The sequence below is a fragment of the Plectropomus leopardus genome, chromosome 23, assembly GCF_026936395.1.
Source record: "Plectropomus leopardus strain MGB_pleo_1.0 chromosome 23, ASM2693639v1, whole genome shotgun sequence".
NCBI lineage: Eukaryota > Metazoa > Chordata > Actinopteri > Perciformes > Serranidae > Plectropomus > Plectropomus leopardus.
This window is the reverse complement of record NC_142198.1, coordinates 3,113,146-3,134,567: the sequence shown is the minus strand read 5'-3', so window position 1 is coordinate 3,134,567 and position 21,422 is coordinate 3,113,146. Positions and strand designations below refer to the sequence as shown.

Genomic DNA, 21,422 nt, shown 5'->3' with positions numbered 1-21,422 from the left:
ATGGACTGTACAATAATTACTGAGGTCATGAAGGGAACTAACCTTGTGTTGCACTAAGTTAAAAAGTTAAAACAAGGCTCTCCCTGAGGTTATTCATGTTTTCTCTGAACCTTCCTCTTAACTTAAAAAACCCTCTTCACTGTTTCCACAATATGTCAAAATCATATGAAAGTGTTACACTTGTACAGTCTTACAGAGTCTGTAATTGTGCATCAAATTGAAACAAGGTATATCAGTTTCGTAAAATAGTCTTCTTGTCACTTTGACTATGCACAGATACTGTAGGTTATTTTGTCGGGCGGAGCAGGATAAAGTTTCACAGTGACATAAAGCAAAAGAGACAATTAGCGCTTAGGGCCCGCTTTAATATCATACACATTCATATCACTCTGCGCACAAAATAAGCTTTTCAAAATCAAGTTATAAAAAATATTAAACATTAATATGATTTTCTACTTTTACTGAGTGTATTTTTTAAATCAACATCAGTCCTAATCATAAATATCAGATATTCATTAATTTTCTGAATTTTAACCCTTTAAATGCCAGGTTTTTGTCATGATGCCACTGTGTTTTAGATGAACAAAAAACACAAAAACTGATTATTTTCTATATACTGCATGCACAGCCAAAATTATCAAAAAATGAATAATGAAAAGTGTGTAAAATGTACCAAACAGTCCCTAAGAGTTAAGCAAACAATATACTGCATCCCAGTGTGTTTATGATACTATTGTCATGGTCGTGCAGTTGGAATAGCAGGTTGATTTGAAAAGTGTGCAGCTCAAGAACAGCTCTGACACTATAGCATTTTCTCTAAATCTGCAATACTCAACTTGAGGCCCGTGGGCAAAATCTGGCCCTGACAGGGTACCAGGGTGCCCCCACAACCATTTTCTTATTCACAATGAAAATAAAGAGAATCACACTGGGAATTTTTGTTTTTGTACCTGGACTGTAAGCGCATAAAAAAAAGCTTTGTGACTGAGAAAGTGCCAAGGGAGGAACCTGTGTGTCTTCAAATCCTAAAAAATGCCCTTGAGACACCATACCTAGTTGGCGCTGTTGGAACTGGCCCCTGGCCTCCTGTCATTTTGCAGAAGTGGCCCCTGGGCAAAGCAAGTTGAGTATCCCTGCTCTGTGCACGGGCAGCGGCTTGGCAATATTTCTTGACCACAGCAGATGGTGCTGTTATCTGCCCCACCAGTCAGAGAGTGGCGTTAGGAGTGGAGTTAATCAACACAAGAACATCAAATTTAACCCTTGAAACCTGGATCGACATCAATTTTCTTGTGCTGCGTTCTGTCGCCTTTCACAAGCTGTTTAACCCTTTTGAAACTCAAACAAATTGGTTGGACTTCTTTCAAAAACATGGGGAAAAGTGCAATTAATTAGTTAAATTAGTGCATCGGAATTTCAGAATTTATATATTTATTTATTTTTAAAAGCTCGGGAAAATGCCTATGGAAAAACTGGGGGGAAACTACCTGTAATATATTATAATTATATATTCAAAATTACTTTACAGAATTTTTATAAATTTTAGACACTTACACCAGGTTGTCTCCCTCTCTTTTTTGTATATTAAAATAAATAATAAACCTTTTTTTTCAGATTTTTTCTTGTTGCATTTTGCCTTCTTCCCCTCTTTCTGAAAGTAATTAGGCCAATTTTCCCAGGTTTCAAAGGGTAAACATTCCTAATGGGGGAACATGTCCAGAAAACATTTTTTACAATTATTATAATTAAATATTTTAAATTATGGTTTACATATTGTTTTTTTCCATTTTCATTTTTGAGTCATTCTTGTTTGTTTTTGTTTTTCATTTTTCTTTATTTGTGTTCTTATTTTCAGGTTATTTTTTGTAACTTTTAACTAATTTCTTGCTCATTTTTGGGCAACGTCTCCTTAAGTTGCTTCTTGCCTTCTCTCCATATTTTTAAAACATATCACTAATTTTCTCAGGTCTCAAAGGGTTAAAGCTGAACTAAAATTTTCAAATGAACAACAGTTTAAATGTCAATGTGCAGTGTGAAAGAAATCGCTCATAATGACAAACTCACTGAGAGTTCTCACCAACTCCGCAGCTCCCCTCAGCTCTACGAGCATTTTAGCCTCTTTTGGCTCATTGTTTTGGTTTTTCATGTATTTAAAGGGTAACTCTGGACCCTATTTTTACATGTCTTAGTGTCTAAGTCACTGATGGGAACAACAGTTTTGGAAATTGGTCCAGCATTGCAGTGACAAAACAGGCTGCAGTCTAAACCACTCAGGGCAATTGTACCCCGTCAACTGCCACCAAGAGTTTTTTCTTTTTGTTGCCACTGACAGGCTCAGACTGTTATTCTGACAACATTATGGAAAGAATCCCTAATGCGACAGACCTTTTTGTTACAGAGTAAGATCCTTTTGGTTTAAGCAGAAACTGCCCCAACATCCTCAAACATACCAGACTCCATTTAAATAAACAGTCATTTTAGTGTGCATAGAGCCAACATGTTTTCACTTCAAACTGGGAGAATGAAGGGTTAATATCAATCAGTCCAGATTTATTAATTATTGAAACAGTGGAAAGACAAACTAAGAAAGTTTGTTACTTACATTTTGTTTCTGTTGACTTAGAGTGAAGTATGTTTCATGATGATAAATGCAGTAGTAAGTCAGGAGCTAAAGGCCTGTGTGGTGGTCAGGTGGTTTCAGGCGTGGAGGTTCTGGGGGATCGGGGCCTCATCAGCTCTAACGGGGTGGAGGAGACGGTGCAGACGAACTGAGAGTACTGAGGCTCCTCTTCACAGTGTTCTTCACTCACTGTCAGTTCGTTGAGATGGACTCCTTCCAGCTCTGCATAGTGTGGACCTGAGAGGAGCCTGATCACCGCACAGACCCGGGGAACCTGCAGGACAGTATCCTTGAGGGTCATGATCACCACCAGGCCCACCAGCAGGTAACCTGTGGAGAGGAGAAGAGATCTGAAGAGTGTTTGATGAGCCTGTCATCATGCATATTTAGGGTTACATTAACCTTTTACAACCTGATTTTTTGTCACTTTTCTTCTGCTGAGGTAATGTTTCTTCACAAATTTTTAACCCTTTTAAACTCTGAGCTAATTGGTTTGATATCTTTAAAATACATGGGGAAAAAAAAGGGCAACAGGAACAGCTCGATTTGAAATTTTTGGGGTTTTTTGAAAGCTATGGAAAAATGTCCAAACAAAGCTGCAATCGTAATTATCAAAAAGATATGTTTAAATTCATTTTACAGAATTATTATTATTATTATTATTATTTTATTAGCACTTTCTTTTTTCAAATTTTCCAGCAATTTTCTTGTATTTTATTCATTTATCTTTCCAATTTTTTTGGTCATGTCATCTTAAGTATCTTCTCCCATGTTTTTAAAAGAAATCAGGCTAATTTCGTAAGGTGTCAAATGGGTTAAAAAGCCTATCAAAGACTAGTTTTTGATGGCTTGTTAAAAAAAAAGTGAAAAAGTGTTTTAAGTCTACTATTCTCTTTCTTTCAGCTCTGATTTAGTCTCCACCGACTCCTGTTAAAAATACATGTATCTTGAACTGCTTAACTGTTCTGATGAAAATTCTGTGAATTCTTGAATATATTACTTGCATCATACCGATACTATTACAATAAAAATGATATAACACCAGTTTACAGATGACGTCTAGTCTCATGCACTTACCTGTGGTGAGGAGTTGGAGTGTCTCCTTGGTCGTCGGGGCCCAAGTTTTCCCCAGAGCGTCCCCTCCCTGGCCGACGGTGCTGAGGATGACAAAACAGAAGAAAAGAGCATCCAGGAAGCTCCAGTCGGGCTCCAGCACGCAGACCAGGAGGGTGGGGAGGACGAAGAGGAGGGAGAGGACGAGCACAGAGAGGAGGCCGGCGTGGACAGAGGCGGCCCGGGCGTAGGACAAACCCCAGTAAGAGTGCAGGAGGTGGAGGGGAGCGTGGGTGACCACAGGGAGGAGGAGGCTAGAGAGGACGGTGAGGAGGAGCAGGGTGAGGGGGATCCCCAGGGTGCAGTAGAAGATACAGAAGAGCTTGGCCTCGTCCGATTTGGGGGCGTAAGAGTCTGAGCCTGAGGAAGAGGAAAGGGACGAGGAGCACTCAGGCAAATACATGAAACATTTTGGCAATTAAAGATGAAACCTCACGCGTTTCAATTATTCAATTCATTGATTAGTTAGAAAAAAAAAAGGGGGGGGGGTTAACAACGTAAAAAAAATTTTTATTTAAAAATCAAAATATTAGAAACAACCGAAGAGCTGAGGGCTGCTATCAAAGCAACCTGAGTACATAAATTAAGATACTTTTCAGAAGTTGGACATTTCTGCATTGTAAATTGCTTTTTTGAAGGAAATATTCTAATAATTTGAGATACTGGATTTCTGATGCTGATAAAGATATAGTCATCAAATTAAAAAAAGGTTTGAAATATTTTGATTTACATGTAATGAAAATATAATACATGAAAGTTGACCTTTTTGAATTAAATTACATAGAAAATTGAGCTTTTTCACAATATTCTATTTTTTTGAGATGCACCTATATGAGATTTGCTGCTTCATATCTTTGTGAAGTGGCTATAAATAATCTGAAAGGGTCACCATGACAACCTGTCACTATCACTTCCTGATAGTATCTTACCCATGGTGGTCAGTGTGACAATAACAAAGTAGAGAGAGGACGTGAAGTCGTAGCCTCTGTCCTCAGCGTCCTCTTTAAGGACGGCCACATCTCTGTGGTGAGCAGACAGAGCTCTTCCCAGCAGCTCCCTCAGCCTGCTCTCCTCCACACACGGGTTCTCCTGCAGGAAGGAGCGACGCAGTTCCTCCACCTCGGCTCTCAGCTCCTCCTCCACAGGCCTCTCCACGGCTGTGAACACCAGACCTCCCAGCAGGACGAACAGCAGGTAGCAGAGGAGCAGGCAGGAGAACGCACGGACCCGACAGAACTGTCCCAGCCAGGACACGAGCCGGGACATCTCTGGTTCTGACTGCTGCTCCTCTACACTCTGCAACCAGACACCAGAGCTGGTTAGGCTTTAAATATTTAGAGAGGTAGAGCAGGACGCAGACACAGGCCCAATCACAGGGACAGATCAGGTGCAACAAGTCTGGATTATACTCAGCAGGCGGGAGTGTTTCAAAATACAACAGAGTTTTAATCAGTGAAGACAGCAGCTATGTACAAGATGTCAGTGCTTCAGAGAAATCACCACTCTACCTGTCACGCCACACTTCACTCCCAAAATCTAGTCTCAGCTCAGAGCTCCAGCTTCAGCAGATGACACCAAATAATCCTGCACAAGGGTTAGACTGAAATCTGAAAGGTTTTCTGTTTTCTGTCAGTAATTACAGACGTACATTAATTACATTAAACATGGATCATCTCGTTACAATGAAGTGTTCTGCTGGGAAACCTTATGTCCTGGATGCCATCTGACATGCTCCACCCAACCAAACACCCTTATGGACTAAGTGCTAGGGGTCAACCGATATTGTTTTTTCAGGGCCGATACGATACGATTTTTAGTAGTTAATAACAGTGATAACCGATATTCGGAACCAATATGCATTTACAATAGAAATGAAAAATGAAATCTAAATTTTGGAATATAACAAACTCTAAAACAAAACTTTGTTTAAATGCCTTTAGCAAAGGGTTAATGGAAAATGAACCTTTTGGCATCATATACAGCAAGTTCCCTGCAACTTTTTAAAATAAAGTTCAGGGAAAAAAAATTAAATTTAAAGAATGAATCAATAAAAAAAGCTCCCTGAGGTTTTCCAAAGTAAAAGTTCCCCCCTGATCTAGCCACCTCACAAATCTGGGTAACCCTGGTTCAGCCCCCTCAGGTGTCATTCAGGATAAACAGGGGGAAATATTTCCTGACTGTAAAGCAATAAACAGCAATTAATGTGCTGTTTAAACATTCTAAACACAAAAATAAAAAGCTGGAAACACATCTTTGTTCCATCCAATCATGTTGTTTCAACACAACTTCATAAACACTGAAGCTGAATGAACTCCCCAACTGGAAATTTAAATTTTGGATTTTCCCAGGAGCACCTGAATTCACCAATCATCGTCACACATATCGGCTTGGCTAAATGCGTGCACACAGCACGGAGCGTTTGCATTAAACCACAACAGACGCATCGTTGTTCTGTAATGCAGCTCTGGTGAGTAACTGATTAAGATTACGATATTATTTTGTGGTTGGGTAATATTGTACTGTGTGCCTGTCATTGCCTTAACTATTATTATGAATTTGCAACTATGTGCCTTGCACTTGCACTTATTTGTTGAAAATTCAGTTCAAACTCAATTTATCAAATGTGCCATTTTTGCTTTTATTGGAAACCCTGAAATCTTCCTTGTTATGTAACTCTGAAGTCATGAAACTATTTCCTTGGCACCAACACAAACTGGTCTCTCCCCTCCTGAGCACAGATCAAGAAAAAATCCTGTGATCGCCGCAAAAACTGCTCAGGAATGGACTGAGGAACGCGACAAAGAGCTCAAGCCACCCAGCTGGCCTCCAGGGTCCCCAGATCACAATGTGACTGAGCATTTATGGGACGCCGCATTACCTCAGAGGTACCCTCCATACTCAGTGGGGCCTTAACATGTCAAACCATGGACACAGGACTGCTGGGAGATGTCCTGTGGTGTCTGGCACCAGAGCACTGGCGGCAGATCCTTTGAGATCTGTCCGTTATGAGGTAGGGTACCACGGACGCCTGATCACCCTCAACGTCTCGCCAAACCCTGTTCAGACACCAAAACTCTGAATAGTCCAATATTGGTGTTGAAAAGCTAAATCTGGTTTAACTGACATAACTATGAGTCGGGTAAAGCCCTTCTTTTCTGATATTTTGGGAGATATTGGCTGACATTAGCCTCTCACTGAGTACCAGCACCTTCATTTCAAGCCTTCTGCGGATATTTTTCTCTTAACCCTCTGAAAACTAAGAAAATTAGATTTCAAAACATTGGAGGACAGCGAGCAACTTAATAAGAAATGGTCCAAAATTTGCAAACAATTGATAAGACATTAAAAGAAACATACTGGAAACATAAAAAAACAAACAAAAACCAAGAAAATAACCTCAAGAAAGTGCCAAAACATTTCTTATTCAATTTTTCCATTTCTTTTTGTTGCACAAAATATATAATTAACAGAATTGTAAATATAGATTCTGGAGATTTCCATGTAATCTTTCACTCTCTTTTTTTTTTAAGTATGTGAGATATTTCTTGTCAAGTTGCTCATTATGTTTTTCCTGTGTTTTTGAGAAGAAGTCAAAGCGGTTTTCTCAGGTTTCAGAGGTCAAAATGCTTGTGGAAGGTGTCTACATGGCTCAGGTGTTAAAGGGTAAATGTACTTGGTTTCTTGATTTGCAAAGCAACGTGATGCAAAATTAAAATATCTCAAATCTGCACAAGCTGTTTTTTAATTGTTTTGGTCTACACCAGCATTACTTCATAATAACACTGCTTGGTGTAGATTTTTTCACACAGTTACAGCATCTTACAACTAATGCTAAAAATGAAACATTCCAGGAGTAAATTTCTGCGGTCTGCGTCGGCTCGTCTCAGTGTTTCTGGGTCACATCTGTTGGCAAAGTGATGCTGCACGCTGCTGTCAGCCAGTAACGTCTTTTATATGACTAACCAAGACATTTGTTCAGTTAATTTTGTTCAAAATGCTGTTTTCAGCCTTGATAACCAAGCAGAATCCTTGAGTTTGCTACTAAAAAAATATAATCACAGAACATGAAGATGGTCCTGTTAAAGTCTGCAGCAGTCACGCTCTGCTGCGTGCAGTCTGAGGCTCATTTCTGAGAGCGCCTCTAGAGCGGCAGGTGAAGGGAGTAATGGGAACACGCCCAGCGGCGAACAGGTTTGCCCACCCTGCCGATGACGGGCAGTTTGTGGGCGTAGGCACGAGGCGGGATGGCGGAGAGAGGTGGAGTCGGGGCAAAGGTGGTCTGGAAGGGGCGGCGGCCTTGGCAACGCCGACCCATTTGCCGGCCGCCGATGAGGAAGGAGAACGCAGGAAGTCCGGTCTGAGGAGAGGTGAAGCGAGCTTTGGGGAAGACGTCCCGAGACAGACCTGCTGAGCGCTGGCCCGAACGTGACGAGGAAGATCTGGAGCGCTGCACAGAGGAGGACGAGGACGAAGAGGAGCGAGCCAGTGACCTGAAGAGAGAACAAAGTCATCAACATCAACCCAAAGTTTAAACCTTTGATACTTGATCAAATTATTTTGGTTTCTTTCAAAAACACAGAAGAGCGAAACCAGCAAATTTACCAGAAATGGCCCAAAAAGTAGCAAGATATTAGTGAAAAGGTACAAGAAAATTACCTGCAGATAAGCACGAATAAAAAAAGAAAGAAAACAATCCCAAGACAAGAAAAATACAAACAAAAACAAAAAACACAAAATGATCTGCAAACATGCAAAAAAGTAACAAAAAAACAGAAAACTGTCTGTAAACAAGTAAAAAAAAAAAACTGTAAAAGAAAAGACAAATAAAAAACAAAAAAAAACAATATTTCCCAGAAAATTGTCTACAAATAAGTCAAAATAAAAGTTTCAAAAAATTAGCTGCAAAAAAATAAAGAAAGAAAAAGAAAAAAGACGTACAAAAAAACCTAAATTCCCCAGAAAATGATCTGTAGATGAGCAAAAAAAAGCTTATATAAATTATATCTATCTATCCATATAAACATGTGGAAAAAAGTGCTTGAAAAATCAAAATAAAAAGAATAAATTATACTGCAACATAATTTGGATTTTTTTTTCATAGCTTGTTTTTTAAATTTTTAAGAACTTTATAAATCTCCTGTTTTTTGCAATTTGCAAAACATTTCTTGCCATGTTGCACATTGCCTTTTTTCCATGTTTTTAAAAGAAATTAAATTCATTTGCTCAGGGTTCAGACATTTAAATCTTTGTGAAAGGTGTTTAAATACAGCAAAAAAAAAGAAAACTGAGGTCTGTCCAGGTTTCAAAGGGTTAATGTGAAAAAAAGGGGGTTAAATGCGTGTGCGTTACCTCCCCGACCCAGTAGCTGCCAGGCTGGGTGGGGGCGGGTCGGTGCGAGGACTCCCGTCCTGTCTGGGGCTGATGTTGAGGTTGGCGGTCAGCTGAGGCATCTTTCGGGTAGTGTCAGGGTTGGAGGCGGGGCCTGGGGGTTCCTTCCTGGCATCACCGGGCTGGGACGGGGTGCAGGGGGGGTAGCTGCCCAACCCGGGCCCCGTGCTGAACCTGACGGCCAGACTGTCTCCAAAGAAGGAATAAAGCTCGCAGTACATGGCGGGCAGAGGGACCGGGGTCCACTCCTCCCAGGGACAGCCGGCCCCGCCCGCCTGAAGGTGGCTGGCGATTCCCAAGGCGGCCTCTGACAGAGGCTCTGGAGGGGGGCTGAGGCCGGGGGAGCTCACCCTGTAACCCATAGCGCCCACTACAGAACCCAGCTGACCGCTGGAGCCTCCCTCTGCCATCTGGGACAGAGACAGAGCCTTCATCTTCAGCAGGCGCTCCACTGCCACCTGCAGGACACATGATGTAGAAGGTAGAGGGTAGATTTATGTCATTTTTTTAAACAGAGTTTAAAAAAAAACAAAATTACATTTGTCCTTGATCCTGCCACATCTTTTTAGTTATGTGACACCAGCCCATCAGCTGTCACAAGATTCTGCTCTTAAACATGACGTTTAGTACCAAACTGCTATTAAAAGTCCAAAAACATAACCTGGGACCTTTTCTCTTGTGCCACAGTGAGGACAAAATGTTAACTTCAAACGATAAAGTGTTTCATAGCGAGAAATTATCATTTCAATACGCCAGTAACACTGTCCTCTATACTGACACCCTGGGCATTAACTGTGTATTTTTAGTTCCTAAGAATATAGCGAATTTATGATTTGTTCAGCACTCTTATTCTAGCATGCATTTAACCCTTAGGGCCTGCTTTAGTATTACACACACTCAGGTGGCTCTGCACACAAAATTAGCTTTTCAAATTCAAGCTTTAATAAATATTATATATTAATATCATTTTCTACTTTCATTGAGTTGATTTTTTTTTTAACCAATATCAGCCCCAATCATAAATATTAAATATTCATTAATTTTCAGTATTTTAACCCTTTAAATGCCAGGTTTTTGTCATGATGCCACTAAGTTTTTAGTTGGAAAAAAAAGTACAAATAATGAATTATCTTCTATAGACTTTTCTACAGCCTGGAAAATGTTGATGATTGATGTTTATACATTATTATTTTTGTCAAATACTCACTCATACCGCTCTGCAGACAAATTGTGCTTTTCAAAATCATTATATAGAAAATATTATACATTAACATTATTTTAGACTTTCATTGAGTTCTATGAAAGTTGGCAGTGTTGCTGCTAATCACAGACATATACCCAGCTATGAAAATGAAAAAGAATCTATTTATACAGTATAAATAATACCTTTTGTTTTCCTCTACAAACATCATGACACAATATATAATATTTGATAATTATGATTGGGACTGATGTTGGTTAAAAAACATTTTTTACAATATTTTCAAGTTTGATTTTAAAAAGCGCATTTTGTGTGCAGAGCGATACGAGTGTGTGTAATATTAAGGCCCTAAGGGTTAAACTGCGCCCCACTAACAAGTGTCGGTCAGCTTAGGACTTGATGCACGGCAGCTGGTAGCAGCTCACAGGTGTGGCAGGAATTACGTTCTGTCATCGGTGCTTGTGCTGTTAGCTTTTTAGCAATTTCTGATCTCCGGAACAATCACTACTTCTCAGTCAGGATGTTTCCAGGAATAAAAGCAAAAGTCTTGTAGCTGATGAGTGTATGAAAGGACTTGAGTGACTGCAGCACTGACCAGGATGGCTCCATACACCTTATGTCCATCTGCTTTGACCTGGGCATTAGACACAGAGTAGTCATCCAGCACAGCCTGCAGGTTGGCCCAGTACGCAGGGAGGTGAGGAAAGAGCACTCTCTCAACAGCCTGAACACACACACGCACACACACACACACACACACACACACACACACACACACACACACACACACACACACACACACACACACACACACACACACACACAGAGGGGGTAATACAGAGATTATTCTCATACTGTTTACAGAAGTGATTAAATAACATTTTGGGGGTTTTAAATATATGGAAAAACATAAATATATATGAAACAATATATAAAACAGAGCAATACAAAGCCTTAGGCTTACATATACAAGACACAAAACATAGCTGAGCTAAAGGAAAAATGAAAATTATAAAAATAATAATCAGAAAAATATAAAATAAAAAAATAAACAACCAAATACTAAAGTTAGTAGTGGGTCGGGGACAGCCCTCCTTCTATTTCAATGTGGAAATCTCTGGACATTATATCAACAGAAGGACTCGTCTGTTTTAGCAGAAATGGAGGAAACCGCTGGAATCTCTGAAACTACAAGTTTATTTGGACTTGAAAAGATAAAAACTCTTGACAAATGTCTGAGTTGGGGACAATGAATGAATCAGACTGATGTACAAAACAGTCTTTATTCAACCCCATCATATTGTGCCTCTTAATGTACAATGCCCTCCCTTTTTTTCTTTTGCATTAATGGACCAGTCATGTTATATTATATAATGTTACTGTTACAATTACAATTACAAATAAAATAAAATAAAATAAAATAAAATAAAATAAAATAAAATAAAATAAAATAAAATAAAATAAAATAAAATAAAGTAAAATAAAATAAAATAAAATAAAATAAAATAAAATAAAGTGAAGTACTGTAAAATAAAATAAAAATTGCAGAAGGTCTCCCAACATATAGTAGGAATGACTGACAGAATTTTTGAATATAGTCATGATTAGAAAGAAGGAAAGTAAACAGCACATATAGAGCAGAAAAAGCCTATGGATGGAGACAGTCTCTAGTGTAGATCTTAGGGTTCCCAAAGATATTGAATATTTTAGATTGAATTTTTCAGAAATATGTATAAAATGATGCTCAATGCATCTGGGATAGTTAATATTAAAACATGGCACTCTGTGTTTGAATAACTCACAGATTCAGTGAGCTATTGGAACAGGCTCATAAGAATTTATCTGTATACTATCAGTCAGTCTCTGAATGTAAAGAAATGTCAGTAGGCATCCCAAATTAAAAGTAATATTTCAGAGGATAGAGTTCTACATGCTTGTAATATTTGCAACACTACATCTTTCTGAATGTGTCTGATAATAAATAGTTTCTGCCTTTTAAAACACAGCAGATGGGAGCCATTACTCATCGGCCAAAGCTGCACACCAGTCTAACTGCTCATTCTTAAGTATGAACGGGTAAATTATATAACCCAAGAAACCTGAGCAAATTGGCTTGATTTCATTTTAATAAATTAAGATCGCAATGAGCACCTTAACAAGAAATGTGATCAAAAATTAGCAAAAACACTGTTAACGGTTTCCAGTAAAATACCTGAAATTAGCAAAACCAAAAGAAGAAGCGAAATGTGAAAAAACAAAAACAGGAAAAAAAACCTGAAAAAAATGCTAAAATAAATAAAAAAATATTTTTTTTCCCCTGTAAATGAATTTAAATATATAATGATGATAATATAGTTTTCTTGATATTTTCTCACTAGTTATTTGATAATTTCTTATATTATTTTTATAATATTTCTCTCTCCCTTTTTTTTTTAAAGCTAATTCTCAGGTCATTTTCTTAACATATTTCATTATTTTGGGTTATTTTTTTATTTTACAATTTGCGGGACATTTCATGCCTTTTTTCACTTGTTTTTTGAAAGATATCAAACAAATCTGCTCACATTTCCGAGGTGTAGAGAGCCAGGACTGACAGATGGAGGCAGTGAACTTACCTTCCATCCCAGAGCATGGAGCCCCACCACAGCTCCGTAGTGGGAGCAGAGCGGTCTCACTGGGTCAGAGAGAACGTTCTGGAGCGACAGCAGGATCTGATGGTAGAGACCGCTCACCAGATCACTGTGAGTCCTGCAGAGAAATCATGAAAGGAGACTGAGGTTTGAGACACGGAGACTCACATGGATGATAATGATGCATAAACATGTTTGCATTTCCAGCTTTAAAGGCTGATAATATGTCAGATGTTGCATTTAAACTTGTTTAACTGCCCCCAAGTGGCCAAAAGAGATAAAAATATTGTCGTTAATTTTCCACACTATTGCTGTTAAGATTTAATTTTTTTTAGGAAATGCTGATTTTCAGGCAAAGTGCTCAGACAAATATATGTTTGGTTTACTTTCTGCCTGCAAAAAAAAGCTCTCACAGGGCACTGGTTACTTCCTAAACCCCCCACAACGCAGGAGTGGATAGATATAGTAAATAGAGACCCAAATGATATGGGATTTTTGAGATCAATACCAATTTTATAGAGGAAAAATTCACAGATTACTGATATGGCGGCCGATATAGTGAATTTTGAGCTGGAATGAAAATAGATCATTTCTATGTGGACTGCACAGATTTTGCACCAATACGACTATGCAAAAGTACTCAGACAATTTAACAATTTAATTATTTAATATTACACACAAACAAAAATAAAGATGGAAAAAACTTAAGTGAACATCAGTACTGTACGTGTTCAGCATCAGTCCTCGCTGCATTATATGGTCTGTAAAAAAGTTTTCTTATCAGCACATATCCGAAAAAATATATGCAGATGCCAATATGTGTGTGAAAGGTTCATATCGGCCAATGACATTGGTTGACATTGGCTAATAGTAAATTATATCATTTACATTATGGAAAAGATTACTTTGGCTCTTTGCCTTCAGAAAAGTGTGTTCATTGGGCTCTGGACTAAGCCGGTGAAATATGTATGACCTTTATGACCAGATTTTGTGGAGCTATTGGATAGATGACCTTATTATGTTGCTCTTTTCTGACTATTTTTTTATTTCTCTAACAAGTCTCCTCATGAAATATCTTACAGAGCTTTTACATGTACATGTGGGCTCTCCAAAATTATATGACATTGTCAAATAAAAATAAAAATAAAAATAATCCAAACAGCAGGGGAACTGTCTGTCTTAATGTATATTTCTGTACAATAAAATGCTGTCCAGAAAAACAATTTCAAAAAAAAAAAACCTCAAGCTAACTTTGGGCTTCTATCTATGAAATATAAGATTTTGGCCTTATATTTAAAATTCAGGAAGAAGCCTATGAGTTTTATCTAGCTGCAACTAATGATTTTCAAAATTGATCAATCAGTGGAATCATTTCACATGAGCTGGAGCTAATAGGGATTGTTTGGCGCATTGTACGCTCTTTTCATTCTTCTTTTTTTGATAATTTTGGCTGTGTTCATGCATAAGGTATGCATTTTGGAATGATTGTGTCGTTTTGTTTAATCGTGGAATTTCCAGCTCAGCTCCTACGATAAGTCTAAAATACACATTTATACTGTTCTGTGCAAAAAATGCACAATTGAAACCCATTCAAATTTTTGATCCCACAGCCATCAAAGCAAAAAAAAAAAACCTGTAATATTTCTGGGTGTCATTTATGAATTTGTCATTTTTACTATTTTCCACCTGATGACATATTTTTTACTATATTTGGCATATGGAGAAAACACATGCTATTTTCACTGGGTGCACTGTCACAGTCAATGTCGCTGCTAATCACTGACATATCCCAGGCTGTCATCATCAAAACTCAATGAAAGAAGAAAATCATATTAATGTGAAATATTTTTATAACCTGATTTTTAACATTTGACACATCAAAAAAAGTATAAAAATCAAGTTGCTCCTAATAATTTCAATATCCTATACTGTGATCATCATAAAATCTACTTTGCATGTAGTATAATGAAAATAATACATTTTTAGTTTGTTTGTTTGTTTAATCTGAAAACATAGTGGCATCTTGACAAAAAAACTGGCATTTAAAGGGTTAAAATTCTGAAAATTAATGACTATTTGATATTTATGATTAGGACTGATGTTGGTTAAAAAAAATAACTCAATTAAAGTAGAAATTAATATTAATATATAATATTTTTCTAAAATGGATGAAAGCGCATTTTGTGCACAAAGCAGAATAAGTTGGGCTGGAGCGACGTGTCAACGTAATCAAAGTAATCGATTATGTGAATACGTCGATTCACGTAACGTGTGTGGACATGTCGTACCAGCTTAATGAGAGTGTGAGCAGCGCCGAGCGTGTTTTTTGTTTTGGCGCTCATGTATCAAGTTAGAGCGTGCACACTGCCCGCCCGAGCAGCGCTTCTCAGGCACGTCTGAGCTGCGTGTCAGCTGCAGCACATCTAGAGAAACGGTGGCTCGCTGTTTTTTTTTTTTACATGTGACGCTCGTGTTTGTTGACTCTGTACCACTTTATACTGCAGTTTAAAGTCTCTCTGTCACAGAGATGTTTGTTTTACCTAAACTTCCTTGCTTCCCTTTCAAAACAAAAGCTATCTGACTGAGTCTCTGTGGACTGAATGCCATCAGTTGCTGATGCGATGCATTTTATTTTGAAACATTTACAGGATGGGGTTGTCAGTTGTGCAGGAGCTTGTATAACTTCATAAATGAGAGGAATATGTGCTTATAAATATGAAAATACAGCACTCATATCAGCAGGCAGCGGACTATTTTGATGCAGAAAGAATGTACTGGATATAATTATTTCTGTTAGAAAAAAGTTATAGTGTTATTGAAACTGCAGTAATTTAACTGTAAGATGTTTGTTGGACTGCTAGATTTGAGGTTTGTTACTGTAACAAAAGAGTAACTGTTTTGTTAAGTGACTTGAATTTTACATTGTTTTATTTATTTTGCTGTTGGATTGCTAAATGTAGATTGCACTACACTCCTTTTAGAACAAGCTCTTGCATTAATTTCATTTTGGAGAGACTTTATATCAGACTGTAAAACACAGATTACCAGTTAAGACTGGGATATTTTTTGCTGGGGAATAATGCCCTGCAGTGTATGACAAGTTTTTAAATGTTATTTTCTGTAAATTCAGTGTTATATTAATTGAGAAATAAAAAAAATAATAGTTAGATCAATCAAAAAAATAATCGATAGATTAATCAATAAAAAAATAATTGTTAGGTGCAGCCCTAGGTATAAGTGTGTGTTATATTACAGCGGACCCTTGTGGTTTATCATGTTTTTAGTACATGATCTTTAGCGTTTTATATTAAACATAAGAAACCCTGCTTGCACATGCATGTTAATGATATGATCATTGGTGCCCTGCGGGCAGACTGTGTGTCCATCAGTGATGTGCTCACCAGAAGATGTGGCTGAGCAGCAGGGCTGCGTAGTCTCGGAGGGTCCAGTGGTCGTTGAGCGGGTTGATGGAGGCGGCCAGCGGCTCGAGGATGCAGTACATGACGCTGGACACCAGGCTGCGCACGTATGAGCCCAGGTACAGGTAGGGGTTCTGAACCAGGCTCTTCACCATGTGGAGTAGCCGGTTGAGCTGCTCCAGGTCATGGCTCACTGACTTCACCTGGACAAAAACAGACACACAATTAACAATCTGATGAATCAAAAACATATTTTTTAAAGCACTGTAACTAAAACTCTGCACGTATAAGGTTACAGTTTTTAAAAATCTGTATAAAAACAAATCACTACTTGTTTTTTGGTGTCCAATTCACAAATGAAGTTTGGATTTCAAATGGAATATCAAAAGAACAAATGATGTACAAAGTTACAGGACAAACTATTTTTTAACCAGAATTGTGAAACCCGGAAAGATCATTTTTCCTCATTTCATGTCTAAAATGGATTGTGTGGATTCTAACTTTATTAAATGTTCAATATCTACACAATGTGACGATGCGACAAACGTACCCCGCTGATGACGTAAACAAAGTACGGCAGGAGGGCGGCGATCTTGGAGTTGGACTGAAGGTCCAGCAGAGCCACCTGAAACACACACGAGAGACATGTAAGCAGGAACACAGTGTTTGGCCTGACTGAGCGTGAGCCTGTGCGGAGCTGCAGCTTACCTTCATGAGGTGGGGGTCCTCTCCCAGGATGGCCCGAGTGATCTGTTGGTAGTATTTCAACAGGTCGTCTGACAGAGACTGCACCGCTGTGGGAACTGAAACATTTCAAGAGTCAGCTCCAACATCTGAAAGCCTCCGTCAGGATCACACTGACACACTCAGTCAGAGGCACGAGTCAGCTTTAGACACAGGTCTCTCCTCTGCTGCATGTGTCAAAGGACATGTTTTCCGTTCTAACCTGAACACATTTCAAATATTAAAGGAATAGTAGTTGATTTTTGAAGTGGGGCTGTATGGGATGAGGTATTACATACAGCAGCTGGCAGTCAGCGAGCTCCCTGTCTGTAGAAATTGACAGGGCGCGCAACCCACAGGGGTTGATATCAAAACACAAAAAAATTCATTATTTTCAATATACTACAAGCAAAGTAGATTTTTTTTATGATGACAGTCTGGGATATATTAATGATTAGCAGCAACACTGATTGTGACAGTGCATCTAGTGGAAATAGCATGTATTTTCTCCATGTGCCAAATATGGTCAAAATGACACCATCAGGAGGAAAATAGCAAAAAAATCAAATTCCAAGGCAAAAGCCTCTTTTTTTTTTAAATCAGTGAATTTCCAGCTCAGCTCCTACAGCAAGTGTAAAATACACGGTGAAAACTAAATTGTTAGATTCAGACTGTTCTGTGCAGAAATTGCCCCATTCAAACCCATTTCAAACTAACATTTTTGATCCCACAGCCATCAAAAAATGAAAACATGCATTATATTATTTCTGGGTGTCATTCTGGGCTTTAGACTTGGAATTTGTCATTTTAAATGTTTTCTGCCTGATGATGTCATTTTAACTATATCTGGCATATGCAGAAAATACATGCTATTACCACAAGCTGCATCGTCACAATCAGCGTTGCTGTAAATCACTGACATATCCCAGACTGTGATCAATTTAAAAAATGTACTTAATAATATATTGAAAACAATTCATTTTTTGTGTTGTTTATTATTTTAATGTAAAACATTGTGGCATCATGACAAAAAACTGACATTTAAAGGGTTAAAATTCTGAAAATGAATAAATATTTGCTGTTCATGATCAGGACTGATCGTTGAAAAGAGGCACCACTGTCTGTACCTCACACTGTGGTTGAGTCTCACCTGTCCCCTGAGGCTCCAGATTTCCTTTCCCATCCAGGTAAGACACATTTACTGACAGGAGAAGAAAACAGGAGACATTATAAGTAGACCACACCTCCTGAATTGTGAACTTTCTGCATTAAGGATCCTTCTGTGAGCCGTTCAGGAGAGTGCAGCGGGTCGTACCTCGCACCATGGTCTCAGCGCAGCCTTTGGGAATGTTGGTGGCCAGCGCCAACTCCACCAGGTTGATGTCCCGGTCCTCAATGAAGAAAAGCTCTCCTTCTTTGGCTGAGCGGAAAGGCAGAGCATCCTGGGCCCCGTAACCACATATGGCCTGATGGAGACACGCAGATAAAAGGTGAAGGCTGCACGTGTCACATCAGACTGAGCGTTCAGACACACACAGAGATATTCTCACCTCCACGTTGCTCCAGCGCAGAGCTCTGTTGAAGTCCTCCACTGTCAGCTTCCTCCTCTTGGCATGTCTCATGAACTGAGAGCTGCTCTGTGTGTCCAAAACATCACGCATTCAATACTGCATGATGACATGAATAACCTGCACTGCACCTCCACAAAATCTGACTGTCACCTCTCTGTTCAGCACTTATTATAGGAAATTTCCCCTCTGGGATCAATAAAGTATTTCTGATTCTGATTCTGAAATAACTGATGAAACTTGGCCTGAGGATACTGCACCAAAAATTCATCTTCATTTCATCATTTTTTATTATCTAAATTCAAGTGTTCAAGTGTGGGGTTTTTTTTACGATTACCCTGTTTCTAGCTATGTTTTTACATACTTTGTGCTGGTACTTATTTCCTTTTTTATAATTCTCTATGCTTAGCATCAGAGCGATTATTTCTGATTCTGATTCTGGGTATGCAACAATGATAGCCTTTTCTGTATAAAATTGGACGAATGCTTTATACTTAAAAGATACATTTTTGGATGGAGTAGCACTTCAACCCTTTGAAACCTGGATCAACATCAGTTGTCTCGTGCTGCCTTTCAAAAATTTTTAAACCTTCGAACCGGTTTGAATTTTTGTCAAAAACATGGGAAAAAAAGCAATCAGCAAAGTGGCATGAATTGTCCCCTAAACTGATTTTTATTTCCTAATTTGAAAGGTAAAAATTACCTGAAAATTAGCTTTTTAAAAAAAGAAATAGAATCATAAAAAAGTGATCAAATAACTAGGGGGAAAATATGAAGAAAAAAAGATTTTGAAAAATGCTATTATTATATATTTCAAATTGGGTGACACAAAGACATTATTTTATTTTTATTTATTTATGTATTAATTAATCAATGTATTCATTTAGTTTTATTCTATTTCTTAACCTTTTTCCAGGTCATTTCCTTTTTTGTTCTTTTACTTTGAACTTTGTTACAGGTTGGCTGAAGCAAAATCAGACGTGAGAATGTTTTAATTATTTTATAATGTTCTATAGCTGAGTGCTGTAACTGGATGTGACCTTGATATCTTACTTTTGTAACTTTTTGTCTTTTTATTGTAACTCTATTGTAATTCCATGTAACCTTGATGTAAATATAAATATAAATATTTACCTCTTCTCTTCTTTTTTTAACCATAGCTATTATTGTATACACATTATTATATGTAACCTTTTTATCTTATTTTTGTCCTTTTCTTTACTATGAAGAGTTGAAAACTAGCAATAATTCTAATTTGTATATGTGAAACATCAGTTACCACAGCTTGTTTGTAACCGGCTGAATGTTACTGTATAAAAAATAAAAACCTTTCTTTTTGTGCAAGGTAATTTTCTTGTTGATTTCTACTAATTTCATGCTAAATTTCGGGTCACTTTTGCTGAGTTAATCATTGCCTTTTTCCATGTTTCTGTAAGAAATCGAGCCAATGTGCTCAAGTGTCAAAGGGAAAATATTTCAGATCTCTTTCATGCACCCAGACAACACCGACCTGTGTTGCCTCTCTCAGCCGGTAGCACACGTCCTCCGCCAGCAGAGCGGCCACATCGTCCCCCAGCTCCACGCCTGCACTCTCGGCCATGAGTTTGACGGACTCCCGGGAGACCTCGGCGAAGCGGCGCTCCTCCCGGTCCGCCATGCTCACGGCGACCACTCACAAACTGAAAAAAAAAGAAAATTACATGAATACCGTATACTACATTTGGACCTTTTAGACGCTTTATTTATCTTCTTAGACACGGAGACAGCGTGCAGGGCGCCAGGTGTTTTAGATATTTCAGGTCTCCGCAGAACAGCGTTCCTACAGCTTACATTTAGAATATTTTATTGAAATTTAGCCACGCTTGGTGAATCAGCTATATCCCGAATTCACAAACACACAAATGTGATTCAATTCAAGTCTCTACTTATAGTGTAACCGCTTTGTATTAGTGACAATACGCCAAAGTTTTTAAATTACCACTTTTTTCAATGTAAATTGGTGTACAGTTCTCATGCTAACAAAAGGAGATGTGGGTTCCGTCTATCACCTGGTACAAGCCATCTAAAGTGATTACTGTGAAAAATGTTATGTACACGCATATAAAACTACAACTTTTGTTGTTTTAATGTTTGTTACTGCATTATTTAAGTTATAAATAAGCAAAATAGAGGGAGAGGCAAGCAAATAACGTTACTAGCCTCAGAGCATCACCGGTTGCAGCAAGCTACAATCACATAAGATGCTAATAGCTAAAGTTAGCTGTCTAACAACGACATAGGAAAGTGCTAAAGAAAATCTTCTATATTTTGACCAGACTTTACCTTCTAAGCTAGAATGGTTGGAGGTTGAGTATCATCTGGGTCAGAGAAGTTTGCATCTGTAGCATTGAAGCTACTCTGGGCACCATAGCACTACGAGCCCTGTTAACTCTGTCGAGCTAGTAAGCATGAGAACTGAAACATCCGTCAAACCTTTCAAAGTAAGGCAATACTCGCCAGCGGATTTGGACAGTTTTTGAGTGTTATAACGGATTACAGATACATTGAAATATACTATGGATGAATAAGTGCTCGTTGAATTGGAATTGGTTCTCATAAGTTTATTTTAATTTGCTAATTTGTCTAAAAACCATAAAAACGCACAACATCCGGTTTGGGATTGGCTAGCTTGACTCTCTGCTAGCTCTACATGTTGACATTTTCCGTTTACTAATGACGCGCCAGGAGGTGAAGGTCAGTGATTGGTCGAATGAAGAGCAT

General features: G+C 38.3%; 2 protein-coding genes across 2 annotated transcripts; both read right to left on the bottom strand.

Annotated features, from left to right (window-relative positions):
- Window positions 1–1,635: 1,635 nt before the first annotated feature.
- Window positions 1,636–7,323, bottom strand: kcnk7 (potassium channel, subfamily K, member 7). Its single transcript, XM_042511941.2, has 3 exons — window positions 4,663–7,323; window positions 3,698–4,093; window positions 1,636–2,950 (listed from the first exon to the last, which is right to left on the bottom strand). Exons 1-3 carry the CDS (start codon window positions 4,997–4,999, stop codon window positions 2,688–2,690), a joined length of 996 nt encoding a protein of 331 aa, XP_042367875.2. The 5' UTR covers window positions 5,000–7,323; the 3' UTR covers window positions 1,636–2,687.
- Window positions 7,324–7,459: 136 nt separating this feature from the next.
- On the bottom strand, window positions 7,460–21,343 carry taf6l (TAF6-like RNA polymerase II, p300/CBP-associated factor (PCAF)-associated factor). The gene is made up of 12 exons (XM_042512363.2): window positions 20,985–21,343; window positions 20,173–20,341; window positions 18,645–18,731; window positions 18,410–18,560; window positions 18,245–18,295; window positions 17,080–17,174; window positions 16,922–16,996; window positions 16,354–16,574; window positions 12,938–13,070; window positions 10,918–11,046; window positions 9,083–9,579; window positions 7,460–8,223 (listed from the first exon to the last, which is right to left on the bottom strand). The coding sequence occupies exons 2-12, from the start codon at window positions 20,317–20,319 to the stop codon at window positions 7,875–7,877; spliced, it is 1,935 nt and encodes a 644-aa protein (XP_042368297.1). The 5' UTR covers window positions 20,320–20,341; window positions 20,985–21,343; the 3' UTR covers window positions 7,460–7,874.
- Between the last annotated feature and the right edge of the window lie 79 nt (window positions 21,344–21,422).